Source organism: Falco naumanni, chromosome 18 (genome assembly GCF_017639655.2).
Source record: "Falco naumanni isolate bFalNau1 chromosome 18, bFalNau1.pat, whole genome shotgun sequence".
NCBI lineage: Eukaryota > Metazoa > Chordata > Aves > Falconiformes > Falconidae > Falco > Falco naumanni.
Window position 1 is genome coordinate 4,263,100 of NC_054071.1, and position 21,384 is coordinate 4,284,483.

General features: G+C 59.6%; 1 protein-coding gene across 2 annotated transcripts; it reads right to left on the reverse strand.

The window, feature by feature from the left end:
- Positions 1-50: 50 nt before the first annotated feature.
- On the reverse strand, positions 51-20,986 carry STARD3 (StAR related lipid transfer domain containing 3). Of its 2 annotated transcripts, none has more exons than XM_040617575.1 (15): positions 20,888-20,986; positions 14,816-15,095; positions 11,824-11,901; positions 11,476-11,553; positions 11,310-11,363; positions 11,090-11,207; positions 9,859-9,957; positions 9,039-9,094; positions 8,143-8,235; positions 6,658-6,720; positions 5,514-5,609; positions 4,820-4,899; positions 4,337-4,441; positions 2,887-2,980; positions 51-1,096 (listed from the first exon to the last, which is right to left on the reverse strand). In XM_040617575.1, the coding sequence occupies exons 2-15, from the start codon at positions 15,029-15,031 to the stop codon at positions 992-994; spliced, it is 1,335 nt and encodes a 444-aa protein (XP_040473509.1). In that variant the 5' UTR covers positions 15,032-15,095; positions 20,888-20,986; the 3' UTR covers positions 51-991. The 2 variants fall into 2 exon arrangements, with proteins under 2 accessions (XP_040473509.1, XP_040473508.1); XM_040617574.1 differs by lacking the exon at positions 20,888-20,986 and adding an exon at positions 17,783-18,005.
- Positions 20,987-21,384: the final 398 nt, after the last annotated feature.

The following is a 21,384-nucleotide window of genomic DNA, read 5'->3' on the forward strand; positions in this document are numbered from 1 at the left end:
CCTCGCTTTTATTTGCTCGGGTTACAAAGGGCACGTGGAAAACAAGGAGCTGCACAGTGCGAGGCTTTAATTCCGCCAAGCGCCGGCCCGAGGTGTCACCCCTTGGGGGGGGGGGAGCGCAGACCCCCAGGACAGGGGGGTTGGGGGGGGCAGAGAGCCCCCTGGGGCCCAGGCTGGGTGCCCCCCCCCCCTCCCCTCGCCGCAGCGCTGCCAGCGTGTGCCCCCGCGTGCGGGCGGCTTCGCGCTGTTGCCATTTATAGCCCAGAACACGGCACCGGCACTCGCAGGTAGAAAGCAACCGCAGTCGCCCCCGCCCCGCATCCGCCCCCTCCCGCACCCCCCAAAAAGGATCAAAGTCTCTGCTTAAGGCAAATCACACTCTGCCTCCGCCAGGAGCTGCGGGTAGGATGGGGGGGTGGGGGGTGCAGGGGGGGGGGATGAGCTCAGCCGAGCCCCGAGGAGGGGCCCGGGCAGCCCCAGGAACAGCGAGGAGGGGTCCCCTGCACAGCCCCCCCCAGAGAGCTGGGTAAGGGGGGGTGGGGGGGGGAGGTGGCACGAGCTGCATCTCTGCCCCCACATGCAGAGGGGCAGAGCCTGGCACGGGGCACGGACCCCCCGTTCTCACCCTAACGTGGCTTCCTCCTCTGCTCCTCTTCCTCACGGAACTGAGGCACAAGCGCAGGAGTCTGGGGGTCACCAAAACCCCGGCGGGAGGGGATGGGGGGGGGGGGGTCAGACCCAGAGGAGGGCAGGGCAGGGGTTTGGCACGCAACCATCAGTGGTTTCAGGGCCCCGGTTAGGGGGAACGGGGGCAGGAGGAGCTGAGCACCCCCCGGCCTCATGTCAGCACTGTGAGTACACGGCCCCATCCCTGGGGGGTGGGGTAGGGGGGGTCGCAGGGTCCTCTCCCGGCTGTCCGTGTCCCCCCCGACCCCCCGGCCGCAGAGGGGAGAGGGCAGAGGAATGTCCGTCGAGGGCAGGTCCCCGCTGCTCACGGCTTGCCGCAGAGCTCGCCCACCCGCTGCCGGAGGTGGAAGGCGAACTCGAACATGGTGGCAGCCAGGCTCTGGTGGATCAGGTACCGGGGCAGGTGACCCTGTGGGGACAAAGGGACAAAGAGGGAGCGTGAGTCAGGGCAGCACAGAGGCCCAGGCCTGGTCCCCATCCTGACCCGGCGGTGCTGAGGGATGCACAAGCACCGCAGCGGGGAGCTGCCGCTTCCAAGGAGCTGGCTCCGGGGGAGGAACCGAAACGCATTTTGATTTCTCTAAAAAAGCCCTGCACGACTCAACCCCAACCGCCTCGGCCCGGGCTCCGTTACGCAGAAAAAAAACCAGAATCCTGAGCTGCCTCCGCGGGGGAAGGGAGCTGAGCAGGGCTGGGAGCAGCGCCGGGGGCTCACGGGGGGGTCCTGAGTGCAGGCAGGGATGGCTGGCCCGCTCCCCGGGGGGGGCAGGTAGGCACAGGAGGACCCCCCCACCATGTCCTGGGGTGTTTCAGCCAGGCAGGCAGGCACAGCCTTTTTCCTGGACTTTTTCCTGGACTTTCTCTCCCCTTGTGACACTGGGAACAGGAGGCTCCGAGCACTGGTCCAGGGGCCAGTCCAGGCGCCTCCCTGACAGGAGCTCTGGGGCGAAGCTCCAGCACTGACACAAACACACACACACGTGTGTAATCCTCACCCTTGGCCGCAGGAAGGGATGAGCCGTGTGCTATAAATACTTCCCCAGGGCCAAAGGAAATAACAAGGCAGCCCAGAAGAGGGGTCCGGGCACCAGCAGAGCCCTTCAGGAAGATGGTGGAAGCAGTTGACGGGTTATTAATAGCTCGGCCGCTACGGCATTTCTTCCAGGAGCGGAGGCAGGCAGTGGGCGAGTGCTCTCCGGCCCGGGAAGCACAAGGAACATCTTTCCTTTCGGAGCTCCCATCTTGCACGACCAAGCGGGTTTGTTTTCCCTCCAAACTCGCCCATCACGGCGGGGCGGAAGAGGCAGCGGAGCCAGATCCGTGCGGGAAAACACTTCTCCGGGGCACGAGGCCACGCTCTGCTCTGCCCCTGCTTGCGCCAACCGGGCGAGGGCTCCTCCAAATCCTTCCCAAAGCTTTTCCCAAGGCAGGCAGGAGCTGCTCGACTTTGTGGGGAGGGAGGGAGGGACGTGGGAGGGGAGGGGGCCGCGCGGCTTTGCAGCAGAGCGCTGATGAATGGGGCCTTTGTGCTCGCTGCTGCAGCGCCGTTACCACGTCAGCCTTCAGCGGAGGCAGAAAAGGGGCCAGCTCCGCTCCCCCCCCAGCCGCCCGAGCCCCCGCTCCCTTCGTGCGCTGCCTTTTGTCTGGGCCACCAGCGAGGACCCGACACGCAGCTCCGCAAATAGCTCCAAGATCTGGGTCATCTCGTAAGGCCAACGCGCCTTTTCCCGGGCACGGATGCAACCCCCCGCGCTCCCGGGGTGGGGGGCTGCGTTTGTACCAGGGTGCCTGGGAGTGGGGCGAGTGAATCGACCCCTTCAGCGGGTTCCTGGGAGCAGCGAACAGCCAGACAACACTTCACATGCCCCAGAGAGGTCCCCAAAGAGGATTCAAATAAAAATCTCGCCCCCAGCCCTGCACACAGAGCTGTGAAACCCCTAAGCGAGATCAGAGATCAGGTAAGGGAGCACTTCCCTGCCCCACACCGGGACAGAGAGGGGGTTTCAGGCAGCGTTTAACCTCCACCTGCAAAAGTCTGGTCCCTTTAGGGCAGCCTTTGATAATGCAGCCGCTGTGGGCACCGAGCGGGTCCCCAGCACGCAGCCGAGCGACGCGGGGGCTGCCGGAGCCTGCTGCTGAGCCCTGCTGGGGACAGGATGCGGCCACAGCGCTCGCCCGTCAGCAAGGAACTGCCTTTACCTTCAAGTCCGTGTTGAGAATCCAGATGAACGTGCAGACCCTGGGGTTGCTGGGACATTTCAGGACGATGAATCCTCCCGGTCCATTCTCACCCCTGCGGGGAAGCGAGAGCACGCGGTCAGAGCTGGGGGCTGGCTGAAAAGCCAATTCTCCTGACGCCCTGGGGTGCACCGCACCGATCCTGCGCTAGCTCCTGCAGCGGCAGCAGCCATCTCCTCCGCCTGGCAGCCAGGACTAGAGCCCAGCGGGGTAAGAGCAGATGCGCGGAGTGCCCGGGAAGGTATCTGCTTTGGCTGCGGGCACACGAGCAAGCGTGGCAAGGCAGGTTTCCCACAGGTGCCTTGGCAGAGGTGGTGCCAGGGCTGCCGCGGGGCTGCCGGCTGAGAAGCAGCCTCTGGACTGTGCCAGCCCAGCCGCCAGCGGCTCTGCACCGCGGGGAGGTTTCTGTGGCACAACCCTGTGGAAAAGGGGGGCAAAGGAGAGGTCCCAGGGAAGCCGAGCGGCTAGGGAAAGCCTGCGTGGTCAGGACAGGCTCGGCGCAGGGAGCCTCGTCACTGCAGCCCCCAGATCCTGCCTCGCACCATCTGATCCGTCTCAGAGGCACGAGCTGTGCTCGCACACACAGCCCAAATACAGATTTCCTTTCCCCGTTTCAGGAACACGCTATTTTTGCTGCGTACGTTTGCAAAAAGATTTTTCTAGGCCCTGAAGTCCCCGGCTCTTAAATAGACTGAGGCGGCTCTAACGGCTCCCAGTTAAAATGTCAATTGCTTTAACCAGATTATTAGGAAAAACAAAGTCAGTGCGCGAAGTGGCACAGCTGGGCCCCGGGCACCGGAGCAGACAGTAACAAGGAGTCCTTGTTTGAGGAGACTAACCCCGCCGAGATCCATCACCAGCCGGGCGAAGCTGTCCCTTCGGAATGGGAGAGGCCAAAGACCTGCTGACACTTTGGGAGCCAGTCCATCCTGACGCAGCTTGTTTCACCCACGGGACCGTTAATCTTAATGTCTGCAGCCTTTAAAGTCAGTAAGTGACCGGCTGAAAAGGCATCCGAGAGGCTCAAAGCGAGCCCCGGTCAGCTGTTTACTGCCCCTCAGAAATGGCAGCTGGCCCTGTTTGGGAATTAACTGTTACACAAACAGGATGCGGCCGGGGTTGGGATTTGTGCCGGTACTGGTCGGTACCTCCACTCCCCTGAGTAGAGAGCTGGGAAACGCCCGAGCAACACCGAAAAGCACAGAGAGTTTCTTTAACAAAGGAAGAAGAACAAGGGAAGCAAGGTTGAGTTCCACAAATAGATTAGCTTCCTGCAAACGCTGCCAGCAAGACAGCAGGGTTTGCATTTAAAGTGGCTCTCTGCCCTAAGCTTAAGCAAAGGGCGTGTGTCAGATACCAGCTTAAAAAAAAAAAAAAAAAAAAATAAAAAATAACAGAAGCTGCCTCTTACCTGACATACTTGGAGAGCGGAGGCTTCAGGCTGTGCGTGGTTGACATCCCTGAGGAAATGTACCTGTCTCTTCTTCTCTCGATCCGGCGCACGTTCACGAAATCCCTAAGCAAAGAAAGGGCGCTGAGTGCTTCGAAAGGGGGCACGGGGGCTTTGCAGGAGCAGCTCCCGCTCGCCGGCATTGCCGGGAGAGGCTGGGGCAGGGGTACATCAGCAGCCGGACAAAGCACAGCGCAGCACTGCCATCAGGGAGACCCACTGAGGCAGATTCGGAGCTTCCAGCCTCCTGCCAGAAAGGCCTGGAGGAAACTTGAGGGGCTCCTCGCCTCGGGGAGCCAGTCCTGCCTCGCTGACACCGGGGTTCCCCGCCAGCGCCGGGCGGCTGAGCCGGGGCAGAGCGCTCTCACCACCGTCCGATGCTTCTCTCCGCGTTTCAGGAGGGTGTTTTAGGGGCTCGGGATTAAAACAGTGGAATAAACTGACCTTGGGGAAACAACACCGCCTGCAGCCCCAGCTGCCACGTCGTACGAGACGATCGTGTTGTCTTCGACCCGCTGCAAAATCTAGGGGAGAGGGGGGGGGGGTGGGGGGGCAAAAAAAACCAGGAAATAAAATCCAAAAAAAAACCCCGCAGAGAGCGATTTCCTCAGACTGTGCCTGCAGGTCTGCACGTGCCACCACCTGGGCGATACGGACCCCTCCCCTAAAACAGCACCGGGCTGCAAAGCACCCAGAGCATCCTCAGCAGCCACGGTGAGGCCGAGGGGGGCGAGCTCTCGGGCAGCGCGTGCCCAGGTTTGTCTCCTGCCCTGGGACCCCCGTCCCCCTGGTTTTTGGGGCTGGGGTTGGGGGGCACAGGCGTTGCCTCCGGCTCCCTGCCACACCAAGAGCGCAAAACGCCCAAACCCTACCCAGCACAAGCAGGCTTGGCTCCGCCGCTGGCCCATCTCCCTGCCCACCTCATGGGCTTTTGGATGGGCACACGCATGCAGCTGGCTACCGCAGAGCATTCGGATCGTACGGATGAGCGGCGGAGATTTAACGCCTCAGCGACTCCGATCCAGCGAAGCTCCAGTAGGGCCTGGGCACCGCCGACAGGCTGTGTTGGACTGGGAAGCTCCAACTCTCCGCTCCAAGGAGCTCCTGTGATTAAGCCATCTTTGTCCGGCACGCTCACCTGGCAAGCTGCCACTGTTCTGTTCCACAGGATCATCTTCTCAGGCTGGAGAATAACCTCCTGGTAAACCGTTTCAGCAGAGCACTGCAGGAAAGCCTGAGGACAGAGAACCAGAGCAGTTAGCCCAGTCCCTCGCTCCGCCTTGGGAAGATTATTTTTATAAGGAACACGGGGCAGATCACAAAGAACAAGGGAGATAATACAGGAGGGGAGCGGTGAGGCTGGTCCGGCGCAGGCAAAGCCAAGGCTGTCGCCCCTCTGCCACAGCGCTCTCCTTCCCCGGGGGAGTCAGAGGGGACAGAGCAGACCCCGGGTTTCGGCAGTCGCCTGCCGAGGTCTGTGCAAGGACAAGTGTCCGTCCGTCCGTCCCACGGCGAGACGGACAGACCTCGGGGCTGACTCAGGCTGGCTCCTCTCCCGCCCTCGCCCCACATCTATCAGCACTTCTGCTGCGTGCACGACTGCTCCGGGAAGTTGCTGAAAAGCTCTTCTGAGCTCCAGCACAGACAACATTCATTTCTCCACCTCCCCGTGGGACAAGGGATCTTTGGAGGCAAATGGTTAATGCAGTAAAGTGAGACCATCCAGCTTTTTCTTGCAAATACAGAGCTGCTCCGTTGGCAGCTCCTGCCAGCGAGGCAACATATGCACTGGAACAAAGAAAAGCCACCGCAGCACCAATGCTTCATTAAAGCGTGGTTTACAGCCAAGCCACTCCAGCGAGAGGGCACAGAGCAAGGCACTTCCGAGCAGCTCTTCTCAATGCCAGGCAGCAGCAGACGCACGCTCAGCCCTGGTCTTGCTGGCAATTAGTTCCAATTAGCCTCCTTGGTCAGATTAGTCCTAGATGCTGGGGTTGGAAGCGAGTCTTGCAGTCACCTGCTCCCATTTCTACCAGCAGAGACTGGGGGCCCAGCGTATTTGCTGGGGAGTTTGTCCGCCAGCCAAGGGGCTTTCCTGGAGAGATTCCCTAGAGTGTGCGGTGCCGTTCATCTGTCTCAAGCAAAAAGAGCGTGCTCTGCAGCCTGACCTGTCCTGCCAGGGCCAGCAACGGGCGCGAGAGCTGAGCTGTGGCTCCGAGCAGAGCTGTCGCTCTTCACCTGGTACCACGCAGACTAAAGAAGCGGCCCAGGAAGGTTCTTACCTTTAAGATAAAGGTCTTGCCATGGAAAGGTATTTCAAAAGTGTAAACAACGTCACCAAAGTCCTGTGCAAGACATAAGTTACATTTCTGTTAGCAAATAAATCGCTTTATCTGGGGTAAAGCCTGCTAGTCTGCAAACACAAGTCCTCAAATGTCCCCTGTCCCCATCCCCCCCCCCCAGGCAGTAACCCCAGTACGGGAGCCACGCTGGGCACGTTTCGGATGCACATGCCCATATTTCCATAAACAAAACAATATCCAGAGAGGCAGCAGCGACGAGACAGAAAAAGAATCTACCCCATGCCAGCCTGCAAACTCCACGTCAAGGTCAAATTCTCTTTGTAGCGAGCTACCGACACCAGGGTAAGAGAAAGGGGTGAGTCTGCCAACGCCGCTGTTGTTACCTACATCTGAGAAGAGACTCCCTGGAGGGGTTAGGGGATGGACAGATGATAACCTTTCATCATTAGCCCTGTGTTAAACTCTGATTAGTCTATTTAAATCCATCCCCCTTTGGATAAAGAAAACAATCTGCCCAGCTAGTTTGGCATCAGACAATGGATCACTTGACAAGGGAATTTTAAACACCAGATGAGACTGCAGTTTGCAGGACGCTCACCCGAATCGTGCCGCGAGCCCGCAAGCAGAAAGCAAGGTTGGTTTTAGGGGGCAGAGGCAGTGACCCTTTCTTCCCAGCCTTCGGAGAGAAAAGAGCTCTAGGGACCCCAGAAAACTCTGCTGTAGCCCAGGGGATGAACCAGCCTGGCGAGGACACAGGCAGGGCAGGGCCCGCTTTGCTTTGTGCGCTGCCCGACACAAGAGCTGCGACTTGCGGATGCTTCGACGAAGCCACGTGAGAAGGAAGATGCCAGGCAGTGACTTGTCCCCGATTTACGTTCCCAGCACTTGCAAGGTCCCTGTCCCGGGGAAGGGGTGGGGGACGACGACACACAAACAGCTTTAGGGGTAGGAAGAGCAGTCTGCATCCCACTCTCCTGCTGCCACGTGGGCCAAAGCTGGCCCAAAAGCCCCAAGCCCAGCACAGCTTGGTCTCCCCAGCACGCCCTGGTCTCCCCAGCACGCCCTGGTCTCCCCAGCACGCCCAAAGGCATCTTGCTGTGGAGCAAGGGCAGGGGCTGCGCCAACGGGACCCTCCCCACGCCGGCACCACGGCTCCGCATCACAACGCCCACCCAAAGGTGAGCTGTCCGCCCCTGCCCGCCTGCTGTCTAGAGGGGAGGAGTGATGGGCTCTCTCCTGTCAAACAGGAAGGCAATTAAACGTCTAATTAAATAAGAGGGGATTTTACATTTAACTGAACTGGAATAGATTCCTAATTCAATCAGGTAATTGTAACGCTTGTTAATTTTTCATGTCGCAAGGAGGTTTCAAAAGCCTCATTTGTCCTCCCGTTTTTGCTAAGCCATCCGTGCCCTCTGCCAGCAGCGCTGCCCGGCAGGTGGGGCGGGGGGGGACGACACTTGCATTGTTTTTCTCGAACTTCCAGTTCTCTTCCTGGGTGAGGATTTGGTCCACAACCTCCATCGCGTCTTTGCCTTGTCGGACATACTCTTTCTCCTAGGAGAGAAGAGAGAATTTCATTAGCTGGGTTTGCAGAGAGCCTGAAGCGCGCGTGCAAGGCTTCCGACCCCCCTCCCAGGGCTGGCAGAGGGAAAGGGGATATCTCCCATCACCACACGGCAGAAATCTCTTAATTTGGGTCACAGAGGCTTCATTTTGGAGCCGAGAGTCACGCTCCCCGCCCTGGCTTGTATCCACACACCAGCTGCGCCTACCAGTGAGCCTCCCGCCTTAACGTAAGGGTTTCCAGCAGGCAAAAGGGCTATGAGATGCGGAGCTTCCTTCGGCGGAGGTGCCAGAACTGGGGCTGAACGGCAGCAGAAGCACTTGGACAGGAGCACCGAGCAGCCTGCGCCCAGCCAGGCTTCGGGGAGGCGAAGGACGGCCCCGCGAGCCGCGGATCGGCAGGGATGGCTGGGGCGATGCCCTTCTCAGTATGTGACCGCGTAACCGGGGACCAGAGAGGGAAGGGGAGAGGGGGCCAGGCAGGAGGCAGAGCCAGAATGACATCCCTGCAGGATGCTGGAGGGAAGGGTGCGCAGCGCTGGGGAAGCGGGTTAGTGTCGGGTGGCCCAAAGGACCCCTCCCTCCTGCAGCGGCCACGCTGCCACCGGTCCCGGGGCACACGGGGAGCAGCCTGGGGGCAGGCAGGGCTCCTCAGCCCCATGTCCCCAGAACAGAAGGCTGGGAAATGAGGGACAGCAGCAGCCTCTGGTGCTCTGCAGGTACAGCACCCTGATGGGGCTGCAGGATTGCCAGAGGCTCCCGCAGCCCTGGCTCAGCCTGAAGCCGATGTTTACCTGAGCTGTCAACACCTTCCTCCCTGCGCCTTCCTCATCCGACTCGTTGTCCGACCCTGGCCGGGGGAAGCCCACAATTAACACACAGCTAACGAAGACCCCACTCGGACAATCTCCCTCTCACCTTCCCACGGGGGACAGCCAGGGTCCGATCCCCGCACCCTACCCTCTGGCAAGGGCTGTCAGTGGGGACAACCCTGACACAAGCCGGGTCCTGCCCCCCCAAACGCCTCGGTGCCGCAGCTGGCTGCCGGGCTCGGCTCTCCGGCAGGCTGAGCGCGGTGTCAGCTCCACCGAGACACCTGCCCTGGCTGCCATCCCCTCGCTCCCGAGCAGGGGAGGTCTCTGGAGCTGGCACGACGAGGTGGTGTCACAGGGCAGTGGCCTGGTGCCAGCTCTTTATCCTCACCTGCCTGTGGCAACTCGCCCCCCTGCCCTCATCCCGAGGGCAGGATTTTTCAAGTCCTTCAACCGCAGCTAAGAGCATTTAATCCCAGGACCACAAAAGGCTCCAGTTTCCCACCGAGCTGTAGCCAGGCGTGCAGGGCTGAGCACACCGGTGCTCCGCAGATGGCACAGAGACAGCATGGCCGTGCCTCCTCTGCCCAGGCACGGGCGCCGTGCGAGGAGAGAGGAGCCTGTTTTACAGTGTCAGTTCTTGGAGGCCCTGCCACCCGCCACTGCCAAGGGCCGGGATAACGAGACAGAGCTCGGGGAGCGGGGGGAGGTGATTATGGAGGCGAAGAGACCCAGGGAACAAGCTGGGGAATGAGGCAGCCCGGCCACCGGTGAGGTGCCAGAGCAGGAGAGCACGTCTTACCTGCGAAGGACTCCGGTGGGGAGTAGAACTGTCCCTCGGAAAGGGCTCGGGGGTAGAGCAGGGGGCCACGGGAGGCTGCAGCCTCGGCTGCCAGGTACCCTGCGAAGCAAAGCACCAGGTTTTACACACACACGGCATCCAATGCTTCGAAAACCAAGGGGTCCTGGGGTTGAACTGGGAAGAACTGGGGTTGAGGGTACTCAAGCACCCTCCCAGCCACTTTCTTCCAGATACAGCCGGTCTTTTTGCCCCGACACCAGCCAGCCCACAAGCTTTTCAGCTCCTATTGCCTCCTCTTTTGTTTGAGACATTTTATCTGCATGGAGATCAATGGGCTCTTCTGCTTGTCAAATCCAAAGGCGATTAAGCGTCTAATTAAATAAGAGCTTCCCCTGGAAGCAATTTGGAACCTGAGCCTAATCCAATAGAAGCATTAAACACTTGACCATTTTTCATCTTAAAGCCTCCTCGCAAGACCCAAACATCCTCTGGTGTTTTCCAGTCAGTCAGTGCATTTCTGATCGAGCCCCGCTTGACAAATCCTCCTTCGTTTACGTGCCATTTCCCAGTCCTCTTTCATCAGCTGAGCCTGGGAGAGCCACAAACTCCTCTGGCTGCTTTAGGAACAGGCAGCCGCGGCAGTCCAGGCTGAGCACCCACTCCCTAGAGGGACCCCTGGAAGTTACGGGTGCCTGGCGCTGCGGGATAATTCGTAAAGCATGAGGTCAGACTCCATCTCCATTTAGTCTGACCTCGGCGACCAGAGGCTGTAAAATTTCACACCCCATAACTCACGCCATGCCCCCGTAACGTGGCCGTGACCGAAGCAATCCTCTCTGGATCCGGGCTGGAGACCTTTCAAAGACCGATATCCAGAGACGGAGAGTCCCAACAGCCCGCCTGGCATTTGTCTCACTGTTTCAAAACATTTTCTCCGATGCGGAGGTGAGCTCTCTTTCCAACACGTCTGGCTTCAGGATCCAGACATTGGGGAATCTGGCACGTTTTTTCTCCGCTCAATTAAAAGATGCTTTTTATAATCTGGTATTTTCTTCCCCTGAAGGGACTTCTATACCATAACAGAATTGAGTCAGGCACTTACCAGCACAGCCAGCCTGGAGATCACTTCTCCATAAATGTCATATCTGTCAAGGTGCTGCCAAAGCAGCAGAAACCCCAGGCCTGGTAGCCTCATCTGCCAACTCCTACCAGAGCGGAGCAAAATACTCACATCGTTCCTCTTCTGCTTCCTGAGTTAGGACTTTAAAATCCAGGAACCAAGTCTCTAGCCAAGCAATGACAAACGAGACGATAGGAAGTAAATAGCCGAAAGCCCCTTTGGTCAGAAGCTGCGTGGAAGAAAGGAGAAACCACAGGGAGTTGACACCAACGGGAGAAGAGCGGCGTCAAGTAATCACAAAGCAATCCCCTGCGAGCCCAAGGAAACCAACCTCGGAGAGGATGACCTTCACAATCAGGAAGGCACTGGATACCAACGTAGTGACCTGAAAAATAAATTTACCTCTCTCAAATCCCTGCAAACTCCAGGCAGGGAGAGAAAACTCAAAAAAAAAACCAAACAAACAAACCCCAGGAAAGCCAAAATTGCCGCCTTACCGCTATGACCCACCAGTGGCGCAGCTTTACGATTGCGTAGGCCAGCAGCAACACAAAAAAACGAAAGAAAGCCAAGACCTTGAAAAACAAAAAGCCATCGACACTAGTCACTGCCCTTGTCCCTCTGCCGGGTGCTGGGAGGACACAGGCCCAGACCCCAGACCTCATCGCCTGACAGATGGGGTCAAGGCTGTGACCTGCCCCATCTCGCCCAGCCAGGCGAGGGGCAAGGCTGCGGGGAGACCCCAGCCCCCTCCCCAGCACGCAGACCCTCCCTGCCCAGCCTTTGACCGTGCCACCCTTAGCTCCAAAGCTGCTTCCTCGCCTGCAGCAGGCTGGGATACTCACAAAGATATCAAAGAAAGAAGCCTTAAATTTGTACTTGATGATTTCATTCTCCAAGTTCTTCTGAATGCCATCCTTGGTCTGAAGGGGAGAGAGGAAAGCAGAAAGCTATTGAGTGCACTGATAAGAAACTAATGGTAGAAGGAACCCGGCCAAGCGGTGACCAGAGGTTACCGCCGGGTCAGGTTATGCATCAGGCATACAAATGCCTGCTGCGTGCACGCCGCCGCCTCACCCGCCAGGGCAGGAGCCCGGGAGGACACAACAGCCCGTTTCCCCCTGGGATTCACACCCGAGTCGGGTACAGCCAGAGCTGGAGCAGCACAGGGGTACCTCAAACACTTCCCCGTGGGAGCTTTCCGACAGGGAAAAGCCGCTCCCTCGGCTCAGCACATCCAGCGCCACCGCATCACAAGTCTCACAGCCTAAAGCCCTTGGTCAGACACCACCTCCCACTCCTTCCACGCGTGGCTTCAGGTGACAGGCTTCAGCTGTACGGCAGGAGCCGTGGAAAGAAGGAAAAACGGCAGGGAAGTGTTCTTCTAGCACCTTCGGTACCGCGCTGAACAAAAACATCTCCCCCGCCAGGGCTCTCAGGGGTCACTCAGCAACCTGGTGGAATTTAAGCTGCGAGCATCCTCCTCGTGCAAAGCACCGAGGGGTCCCCTGCTCCTTTCTTCCAGGCCAGCTGGCTTCTCACAGCAGGGCCCAGCTGCCCTCCTGGAAAGCTGACGGAGGGAGTCAACCAGCAGGTTCAAACGTACTGGCAAAGGGGAAAGAGGGAGGAGAGGAGGACAAGGGACAGGCACAGGCACAGGCAGGCTGCAAGGAAACCTGAAAGAGGCAAAACCGCTTTCTGGAATAGCGTACGGGAGCGTGGAAAAAGCTCACAGAAGAGCTCTCTTGCCTCACGCCGAGACAATCCGGGGCCCCGAGAGCCCTGGTACTTTTGACACCATAAATCCTCTTCTCGGGAGCCTGGAATCGCTGTTTATGAGGAAGCGGATGGCTCAGGTAACTGGAACAAATGTTTCACCTTTAGGCTATTGGTTTGAATGCCGCCCAGCTGGCCTGGAAGCTGGTGGAGGCTGACAGCTGTTTGATGATCTGTGAGAAACAAGTTGGTGGATCTCAGGCCAGTTCTTGGCAGCCTGGTGGCCTGGCACCCTCTTGTCAGACAGTCCAAGGACAGAAGAGGCAGCCATCGGGAAACGGTCCCTCTAGGTCAGGGCTGGTGCTTAATATTCGGGGGGGGGGGGATGGGGGGAGGACGGGGGGGGGGGCAAAGCAGTTCTGCACTATTGCTTTATCTGATCTGCGGCTGCAGGGCTCGTGCCAGCCAGCTTTGCTGAAAGCTGCTTCCCCGCGCCACGGCTCCGCTATGAGATGCTGCAGGAGGAACGAGACACAGGGAAGGCTCCGGATTATGATTTCCGAGAGGTGTTCTCTCAGTTTAAATACAACTGCCGTGAACGAGGAAGAAGGACCGTCTGAGGCATCTCTGCCTCCGAGAGCAGCAAGCTCGCAGAATTACAGTTTGCAGGCAACAGACATTTAACGAGGGCCAATTTGCTGGGCTTTATCTCCCAGCAAAGGAAACGGTTTGATAAAAAAAGCATTAGTCATGATATAAAATCGTTGCTCTTCATAACTAGGCAAATAAGCTGTCCTAATAGCTTTAAATATGCAGCATTTCAGCTCAGGGCCCAAATATCAGCAGTTAGTCACTCATTAATGGCTACCTGCAAGACCCACGTTCAGAATCACCCTGGTGACCGCGCTGGCAGATTATCTCCCCGGGGCTGGATTTTTTTGATTTGCAGACAGCACCCCTCCAGAGAGCAGAGAGAACAGGGACAAGAGCAGGAGGCCAGGGTCCAAGCCTGGCGTGCTGGTGCAGGACACCATCGGCATGGCTGGAATGCTGGCTGAGAGATGCTTTTTCCTAAGCGGGGCTGGGGGTTGGGGGGACAGGGGTCTTTTCATGACACAGCGCAGTCGGCTGAGGTGGACAGGGTGAGGGAGCTGCTGGCTGGGACAATCTGTTAAGTGCAGACACCCAGGAGATAAGCAGGGCAGAGATAAGAGCCGCTAAGTGAATGCAGGATGCAGTGCTGATAAATAAAGGCCAGACACCGGCAGGGCTGCACGCAAAAGCGCTGGGGTCTATCTGTTCATCTCCCCTCTCTGCTCAGCTTGTTCCAGGGGAGGACATGTCGTACCTGAAACCAGTCGGGACCAGTTCAGGAAAAATTAATAATTTTTAAAAAAAAATAATAAAAAAAATATATATACAGCCCAGGGAGTATTTTCAACTTGATGGGATTGAGGTAAATAAAGTGGATTTCCCTGGTCATTGCAACAGTTGGCATGCTGAGCAAACACAGCAGCCTGCACAGGTGTGACAGCTGCTTCGGAGAGGACCGAAACCCTCCCGCTCCCCTTCGCTACTCCCCTGTGTGGTGGAGCAGCATCTCCAGCTTTCAGAAGCCGGGATGAGTAGCGTATGTTGGGACCGAAGCTCAAAGCCCTTTTTGTCTCTGCCCACCAGCTGGGTGGGTGAGAGGAGGGTCCGCACACCCTACCCCGCTCCTCTGACGCTCTGAGGACAAGGCACCGCAGCGAAGCTGGCAGCTGCTTGGCAAACGCAGCGAGCGGCTTCACTTCAGGGAAGCAGGAGAGAAATTGGGCCAACTGCTCAACCTGGCGATTCCACGGACCCCCGACCTTGTCACGCTACGAGCGCTACACGCAACGGCGTTAACGACCCTGGGCAGCCACAACAGAGCCCGGTTGCAGGAAAAGAGCCGGACTTTCGTTTACACTGGCTGTGCGGCGGTTTCTCTGCCAGCACAAATCAGCAGAGCGCTGGGAAGAACAAACAAAGACTTGGCCCAAGACTTTTGAAACAGAGCAATTAACGTGGAGGGAGCTGAATTTCAAAAGCATGACTTCAAAGGGCAAAGGCTGCACAAATTCGCTTCCCCCAACTTACATTCAACTCGATTATCCACAATAAAGAGATGAAGAGCAGGTCGAAGGTGACAAAGAGGCAGAAGGTCCTCCTCACATCTGAGATGGCTTTCCTCTTCTCGGGAGAGAAGTAGCAATACGGGGAGAAGCCCTGGCTCTGGGAGAACGAGGTGCTGATGGACGCTATGGCTGGGAGGCTTCGTTCCAGGTCGTGCTGCAGCTCGGTCGGTTTGCTCATCCTCGGCCCAAGCGACTTGGGTCCTACGTCAGTCGTGGCAACATCTGCCAAGTCGCTGTGTCACCTGTGGGGAGACACAAAGGGGACCCTCAGGCCTCTGGATACCCCTTCTCAAGGCACGTGTTCCTACTACCAAACGAGACAGGGTCTGTTTTACACAGCTCCTGATGGAAAAGGCGAACGCTGGCTCCCAGGCTGCCCAAGAGCCGCCCTCTCTGAAGCCAGGACAGGCAGGGCTCACCCCAGGGCTGCCCTCTGGCACCCCACGTTCCCCAGCACAGGCAGAGACCTGCCCCCCCTCTTGCTCACTGCAGGGAAGGAGGAATCGGCTGGGAAAAGCTTGGAGGTGCAGGGGGTCCACGGAGCTCCCAGTAAGCATCACTGGGACCCAGAGGCAGCCCGGCGAGCCAAGCTGGTGGCTACAGCCCTCAGCCAGAGCAGCAGATGGCAAAACCACAGAGGGTGTTTCCACAGAGGCTGAAAGGGAGCAGCTCCCGGGATCCCGGAGCCCTTCCCTGCGCTGCAGCAGCCTCCTCTGCAGGGATGGATGCAAAACTCCCAGGGGCTCAACGTTTTGCACGAGGCAAACTGCAAAACCTCAGGAGCTGGTCATCCCATCGGCCACAGATCCCATCGCGCGCAGCCGGGAGAGGAGCCTCGCTCACTTCAGGAGCGGGACACCGGGTTTCACGCCCGATTTGGCCAAGCAGAGCCACAGGAAGGCGGCAGGGGAAAAGCGCTGAGCTCTGTCCCGGCTGCGGTGGCTGGCAGTGCCGGGCACACAACCCCGGGGCGAGGTGTTGAAGTCTGAAGGCTGTTTTCCTGCAGCCGTGCCAACCATTGTATTAAAATTTTTCCCTCTCCGTCAGCAAGGCACAAGGAGGCCGCTATGTGAATGGACCAGGCAACTAAGCACCCGCTGGAGACAAACACGGAACGAGGATGTCAAAACAGGTCACACCAGGGATCTGTCAGTCCCCGGCTCCGCCACCTCCGAGTCACCCACGGCAAAGACGCAGCTACAAACTCCTTCTCTGCAAAATAACTCCTGCTCAAGGACATTTTGTCTCCAAAACCCCCCCCCCCCCCCAGATTCTATGCTGCCTTAGCTACTGCCCCAGCAGTTCTGCATCCTCCAGGATCTGAGTGAGGTTTGTCTACAACAGATCACACTTGCAACAACCAGGAGGCTGCAGCCACGCAACATCCGAGGAAAAAAGCCCCGGGATTGTGTCCAGACCTGCAGGAAGGGACAATCCACAGGGCACGTGAAGCCAGGGGTGCTGCCAAACCCCACCAGCCACTGAAGCAACTGGAAGAGACAAGCACAGCCTGATTTTGGGCAATTTGGGGTAATTTTGGGTCCCTGCACCAGTAGCTTCTGCATCCCAGCCCTCAGGGAGCACTGGGGCTGGAAAGGGAACAAAGCTGGACTCCTGTCAAGTCCCTGTTAGTCTCTCTCAGAGGCACTTCGGAAGGCGCTGGAAGACTTGTCACTTTGGATCAGCCATAACGACCACGGCCCTTCGCCGCTCCGAGCGAGGGGCCCATCTCAAACTGAGAAAAAGTTCAAGACATCTGTGAGCGCTAAATAATACATCACCTCTGCAGGGGCTGCCTCCCCCTCTACGGCAGGGTGTCACCGCCTCCTTCCCTCAAACACCACTTTGCACTTAGGCAGCCCCCCGCAACTTTCACAGCGCTTTAAAATCACCCTCCTCCCCCGACGCCGAGGCCACGCTGCGGTGCCAGGGCTGCAGCAGAGCAGGGGGAAGCGGCACCGTGGCAGCCTAAACCCACCCGTCACTCCAAGCCCACCCTTCCTGGCGAGGTTTACCACCCCTTCAGAAGCGCAGCCATCCCAAACCAAGCGGCAACAACCAACTTCTGGGGAAGGACCAGCGGCAAGGGCTTTACCTTCAGAGCACCGTGGGTTTGGCTGAAGTATTTTAAGCCCAGATGAAGCCCCCCCCCCCAGCTGGGACCGCTCCCTCAGGCAGGAGAAAGCTCAGAGCAAAAAAGAGCAGGGGCTGGATGTGAGCGTGTATAAATGTGCCTTTTTCTGGGTGACAGATAAATTATTGAGCGCCCTGGTGTTGTATTATGCATTCAGACATCCTCCGCAGCCTGCGCCGCACCGGCTGCCGAGCCACGAGCTGCTTTCGGGGGCTCTCGAGCAGCGCAGCTCCCAACAGCCAACACAACAGGCTGGGGAAGCGTGCGTGGCACATGCTGCCCGGAGGGACACCCCGGGTGACAGTAACACAGTCTGAAGGGGCACCCGCACCAGGGATCCCTCAGAGCTTTTCCAATTTAAAAAAAAAAAAAAAAAAAAAAGTGCAGGGGGGTGTGCTCTCGAGACCCTGATTTGAATTCTTTTTGCTGGGGAGACCTCCTGTTCTGAGGGTAAGGCGAGAGGGGCTGCAGGGATGAGAGGTGATGCCACCGTTGGCAGCGAGCCCACAAATCCCAGCGGGAAGCAAACACGGAGGAGAGGCAGCCAGTGAAATCCTGAGACAGCACCGAGCCCAGTCAGCGCAGCCACACAGGTCCACGTGGCAAAACCCAGCGCCAGGGGGATGCTGGGCACCAACACGGACCCAGGACCTGTGCCGATCATGTCCCGTCCCTGCAAAAGGCCACAGCAGCCCCTCCAAAATTCCAGTCACCCCCTTCCACTCTCAGCTTTTTAGACTGAAATCACACGCTTCTCATCAACACACGTTTTTGCATGTTAATGACATGTCTTACAATAAGAAGCCTTTCCATCTTGTGACATCGCTTCTCCTTTCCTCCTGCGCCCCCAACTTCCTATTAATGTGTCTTCTCAGCTCACATGACGACTTCAACAGCTAATTCACATGTCACCTCTTCTGAGAGTTACAGCCTTTGCACCAAGCGCTGCACCAGGAGAGAAAAACACCTGGAGAGCGATAGAGACCAACCGCGGGTGTTTCACCAGACACTAACACGCGTCCAAGCTTCCTAGCGGGAAGAGATGCCTTTAAAATAAAAAAAGGTAGATATTAGACACTAAACCTCACTCCAAAAAAAACAGCAAGTGAAACATGGACTTCAGCAAACCACTGGACAGGCGCCATCGCGTTTGTGGTGGGGACCCCACAGGGCTGAGGCTGGTTTTGGGCACCCCCAGACGCTGCCGTGATCCCATGGCAAGGGCACGGTGCAGAGCTCCGCAGCGAGCTGTCCCTGTGCCGAATTGTACCTTTCCCTAAAGCACCTTCCAGCGCTAATCTGAGCTCGTGCCCACGCTCAGAAAGGCCCCTCTGCTGGGCATGTTATGTGCTGGCCCCCGGCAGCGCTGGTGGCACAAGTGACGGCGAGCAGAGGAGGGGGGCTGGCAGGGAACGGCCACGGTAAAGCCCAAGTGATGAAGGGGATCAAGGCTGCGGTTTCCATCTATCCATGAACAGCCACTCCTGCAAAAAACCACAGCTGCCTGAGCCCAGCGTCCGAGCAGGCACAAGGTATGGGCAGAGACCCCCGGGGGGAGCCTGTCCCCTCCCCGGCACTGCAGGCAGGAATGGGGAAACAGAAAGTCTTGGAAAAGCACATCGCCCCAGCCCCAGCGCAGCACCCCGGCCCCAGCCACTGGCTGTTCTCACTCACAATCCCCCTGCCCCAGCCCCTCCCCGCGAGCACGAGGAGGTGGGCTCCAGGCACGGCAGCCCCTCGGCACCCAGCGTGCCAAGGGCAGGCACAGCTCAGCCGTGCGCTCACCGTGTGCCAGGGAGCAGGCAGCGCTCCGCTGTCACTTCTCCGAGTCGTCTCTTGTTCCTACACGATGTGGCACGGGAGCAGCTTGCAAACAGCTCTGGAAGTGCCGTGGAAACCCACGGCATCATCCCGCATTTCCCCCTGGTCCCGTGTGCCGGTTCGGTTGAGCCGCTGCCCACCAAGGGCTGAGCCAGCCCCAGGGCCAGGTCCTGCCTCTCCTCGCAGGCCACAGTGTACCCGTGGCTGGCCCACGGCTCCTGGCAGCGCCACGCAGCCACGTACCCACCCAGCTGACCCCTCTCTACACCCACCTTGGAGCTGCCGCCCCCCCCCCGACCCTCACCCCTCACATCTTCCTCGTTAGAGCTTCATACCATCACGCCAATTTTCAGAAGGCTGCAGTGGCAACGCAGTTGCCCGAACCCCCAATTGATACCAGCTGAAATTTGGGGTCCAGACCCTCTCCTGCCCCCCCTTGGGGTGCGCTTTGGTGGGTGCTGGCTCCCCCAGCTCCAGGAGGCAGCGAGAGGCAGAGCCTGCCTGAATACGTGGGAGAATTCCTGCCCTCGGGAGCCACTGTGGGACACCCCCCCCGGCAGCATCTGGTGTCCTTGTGCTGTGACCGACCCCCAGCCACATCTTGCCCGGTCCCCCACAGCCACCACCAGGTTTTGTGACGTGGAGCAGGATGTGAAACGCTCGGGGCAGCCCAGGTTTACAGCCAGGGAAGGGCTTCACACCGCCTCTACACAGCAAGAGAAGGGTCTCCAAGGGCTGGCGGAGGGCAGCGATGGCCACCAGCCTCACACTGCCACAGCTCCATGGAGCATCGTCCCTCCTTGTGCCTCAGCTCTGGGCTTGAGTACACTGGGCAGCCCCCTCACGGGACAGGGACAAAGCTCAGGGTCTTTGTGGAGACCCCAGCCCCAAAGCAGCGGGGATGTGGCTGTGGTAAGAGCACAAGCCAACCACTAGTGTGAACCTCTAAAACCAGAGCAGCCCGGCACAGCCCCCCGTGCCATCGAGGGCCACAAAAACACAGATTTATGAGCACCAGGACCACCGCAGGGTGTTCCGGATGGAGCTGCTGAGGTCAGCGTTTGCCAAGGGACTGAGGGGAGCGCAGCGCTGGCCCCCTGACAGCCCCTCCGACCCCCTGACTGCCCCCCACAGACCCCCTGACAGCCCCCCACGGACCCATCCCTGGGCAGAAGCAGATTCCTCCTCTCCCAGAGGGGCCGCAAGGTTTCCCGAGTCAGATCCATACATGCACCCCCAGGTCCCTGCCTGCGGAGGAATGATTTTATTGCTGCAGTGAGACGGGGTCAAAGCTTTTAGCTGCCCGTACCACCACCGCCGCAGCCTCCGGAGCGATGCTGGTCCTCGGCTCAGCGCTGCTGTCACGGCCCGAAGGCCCCACTCACACCCCCGGTGCCTGGGGGACTTTAAGCACAGGGGTGCCCGTGCAGTTCACGGCTTCGGCAGGATGTGACCGGGATCAGCTGCTGCTCCTGTCCTAGCTGCAGGGCCCGGTGCCGGCGGGAGGCCAGGGAAGCACCACAGCCACACAAAGGTTCCCGGGAAGGGAGAGCCGGTGTCTGCCGGTCAGCCCAGGGGCAGAGGGCACAACCGGGATCCCCACCTGCCCCGGGGAGGGGGCCCGCGGGGGAGCCCGCACCAGGGGACACCCGGCCCAAAGCCTCCGGGGAGCCGGTAACAAGACTCCAGGGCTGAACCCGGGGCCCCGGTAACTGCGCCCCAACACCCCCCCAGGGCTGAGCCCCAGGGCCCCGGTAACTGCGCCCCAACCCCCCACAGGGCTGAACCCGGGGACCCGGTAACTGCACCCCAACCCCCCCCCAGGGGCTGAACCCGGGGACCCGGTAACTGCGCCCCTCCAGGGCTGAACCCGCCCCCCAGGCGGCCGCACTCCCGGGCCTGGGCCCGGCACCAAGGCCCCGCTGGCCCCGTCCCCGCCGAGGCCCCGCAGCCCGCTGGGGCCGAGCGACCGGGGGCCGCCGCCCGCGCACAGCCCGGACCCACCCGCCCCGGGCCGGGGGCTGCGTCCCCCCCCCCGGCCCCGGGCCCCACCGCCCGCCCCGGGCCCGCCCGCAGTACCTCTCGCCGCCCGGTGCCGGTCCCCGCCGGAAGCAGAGCCCGGCGAGAGCCGCTTCCGGCCCCGCGCGCCCAACCGCCGCCAACCTCTGACCCCGGAAGGGAAACGCCAGAGAGAGGCTGCGCCGGCGCCGACCATCGCGAGTCGCGCCGGGGGGTGGTCGGGCCCAACAGGAGGAGGGAGAAACCATTCCCCCAGTGGGGGGGGGGGGAGAAGTGGGGCTTGGGGCGACCGTTCCCCACGGCGGGGGGGGAGGGTCAGTGGGGTGAGGGAGAGACCATTCCTCTCGAGGGAGGGGGGCAGTAGGGTGAGCCCATTCCCCTCAGGGAGAGGGGTCAGTGGGGGGGGGTCAGTGGGGTGAGGGAGAGCCCATTCTCCTCGGGGAGGGGGGGTCAGTGGGGTGAGGGAAACACCATTCCCGGGGGGGTGTGTGTGTTTGTGTCAGTGGGGTGAGGGAGAGACCACTCTCCGCTGGGGGGGGGGGGGGGGAGGTCAGTGA

Excerpts from the sequence above, each read along its gene's own strand:
- STARD3 (XM_040617575.1), bottom strand. The coding sequence starts at position 15,031 with ATGAGCAAACCGACCGAGCTGCAGCACGACCTGGAACGAAGCCTCCCA. Across the intron at positions 11,364-11,475 it reads GCCACTGGTGGGTCATAGCG|GTCACTACGTTGGTATCCAG; the intron begins GTAAGGCGGCAA and ends TTTATTTTTCAG. Across the intron at positions 8,236-9,038 it reads GGAAGGTGTTGACAGCTCAG|GAGAAAGAGTATGTCCGACA; the intron begins GTAAACATCGGC and ends CTTCTCTCCTAG.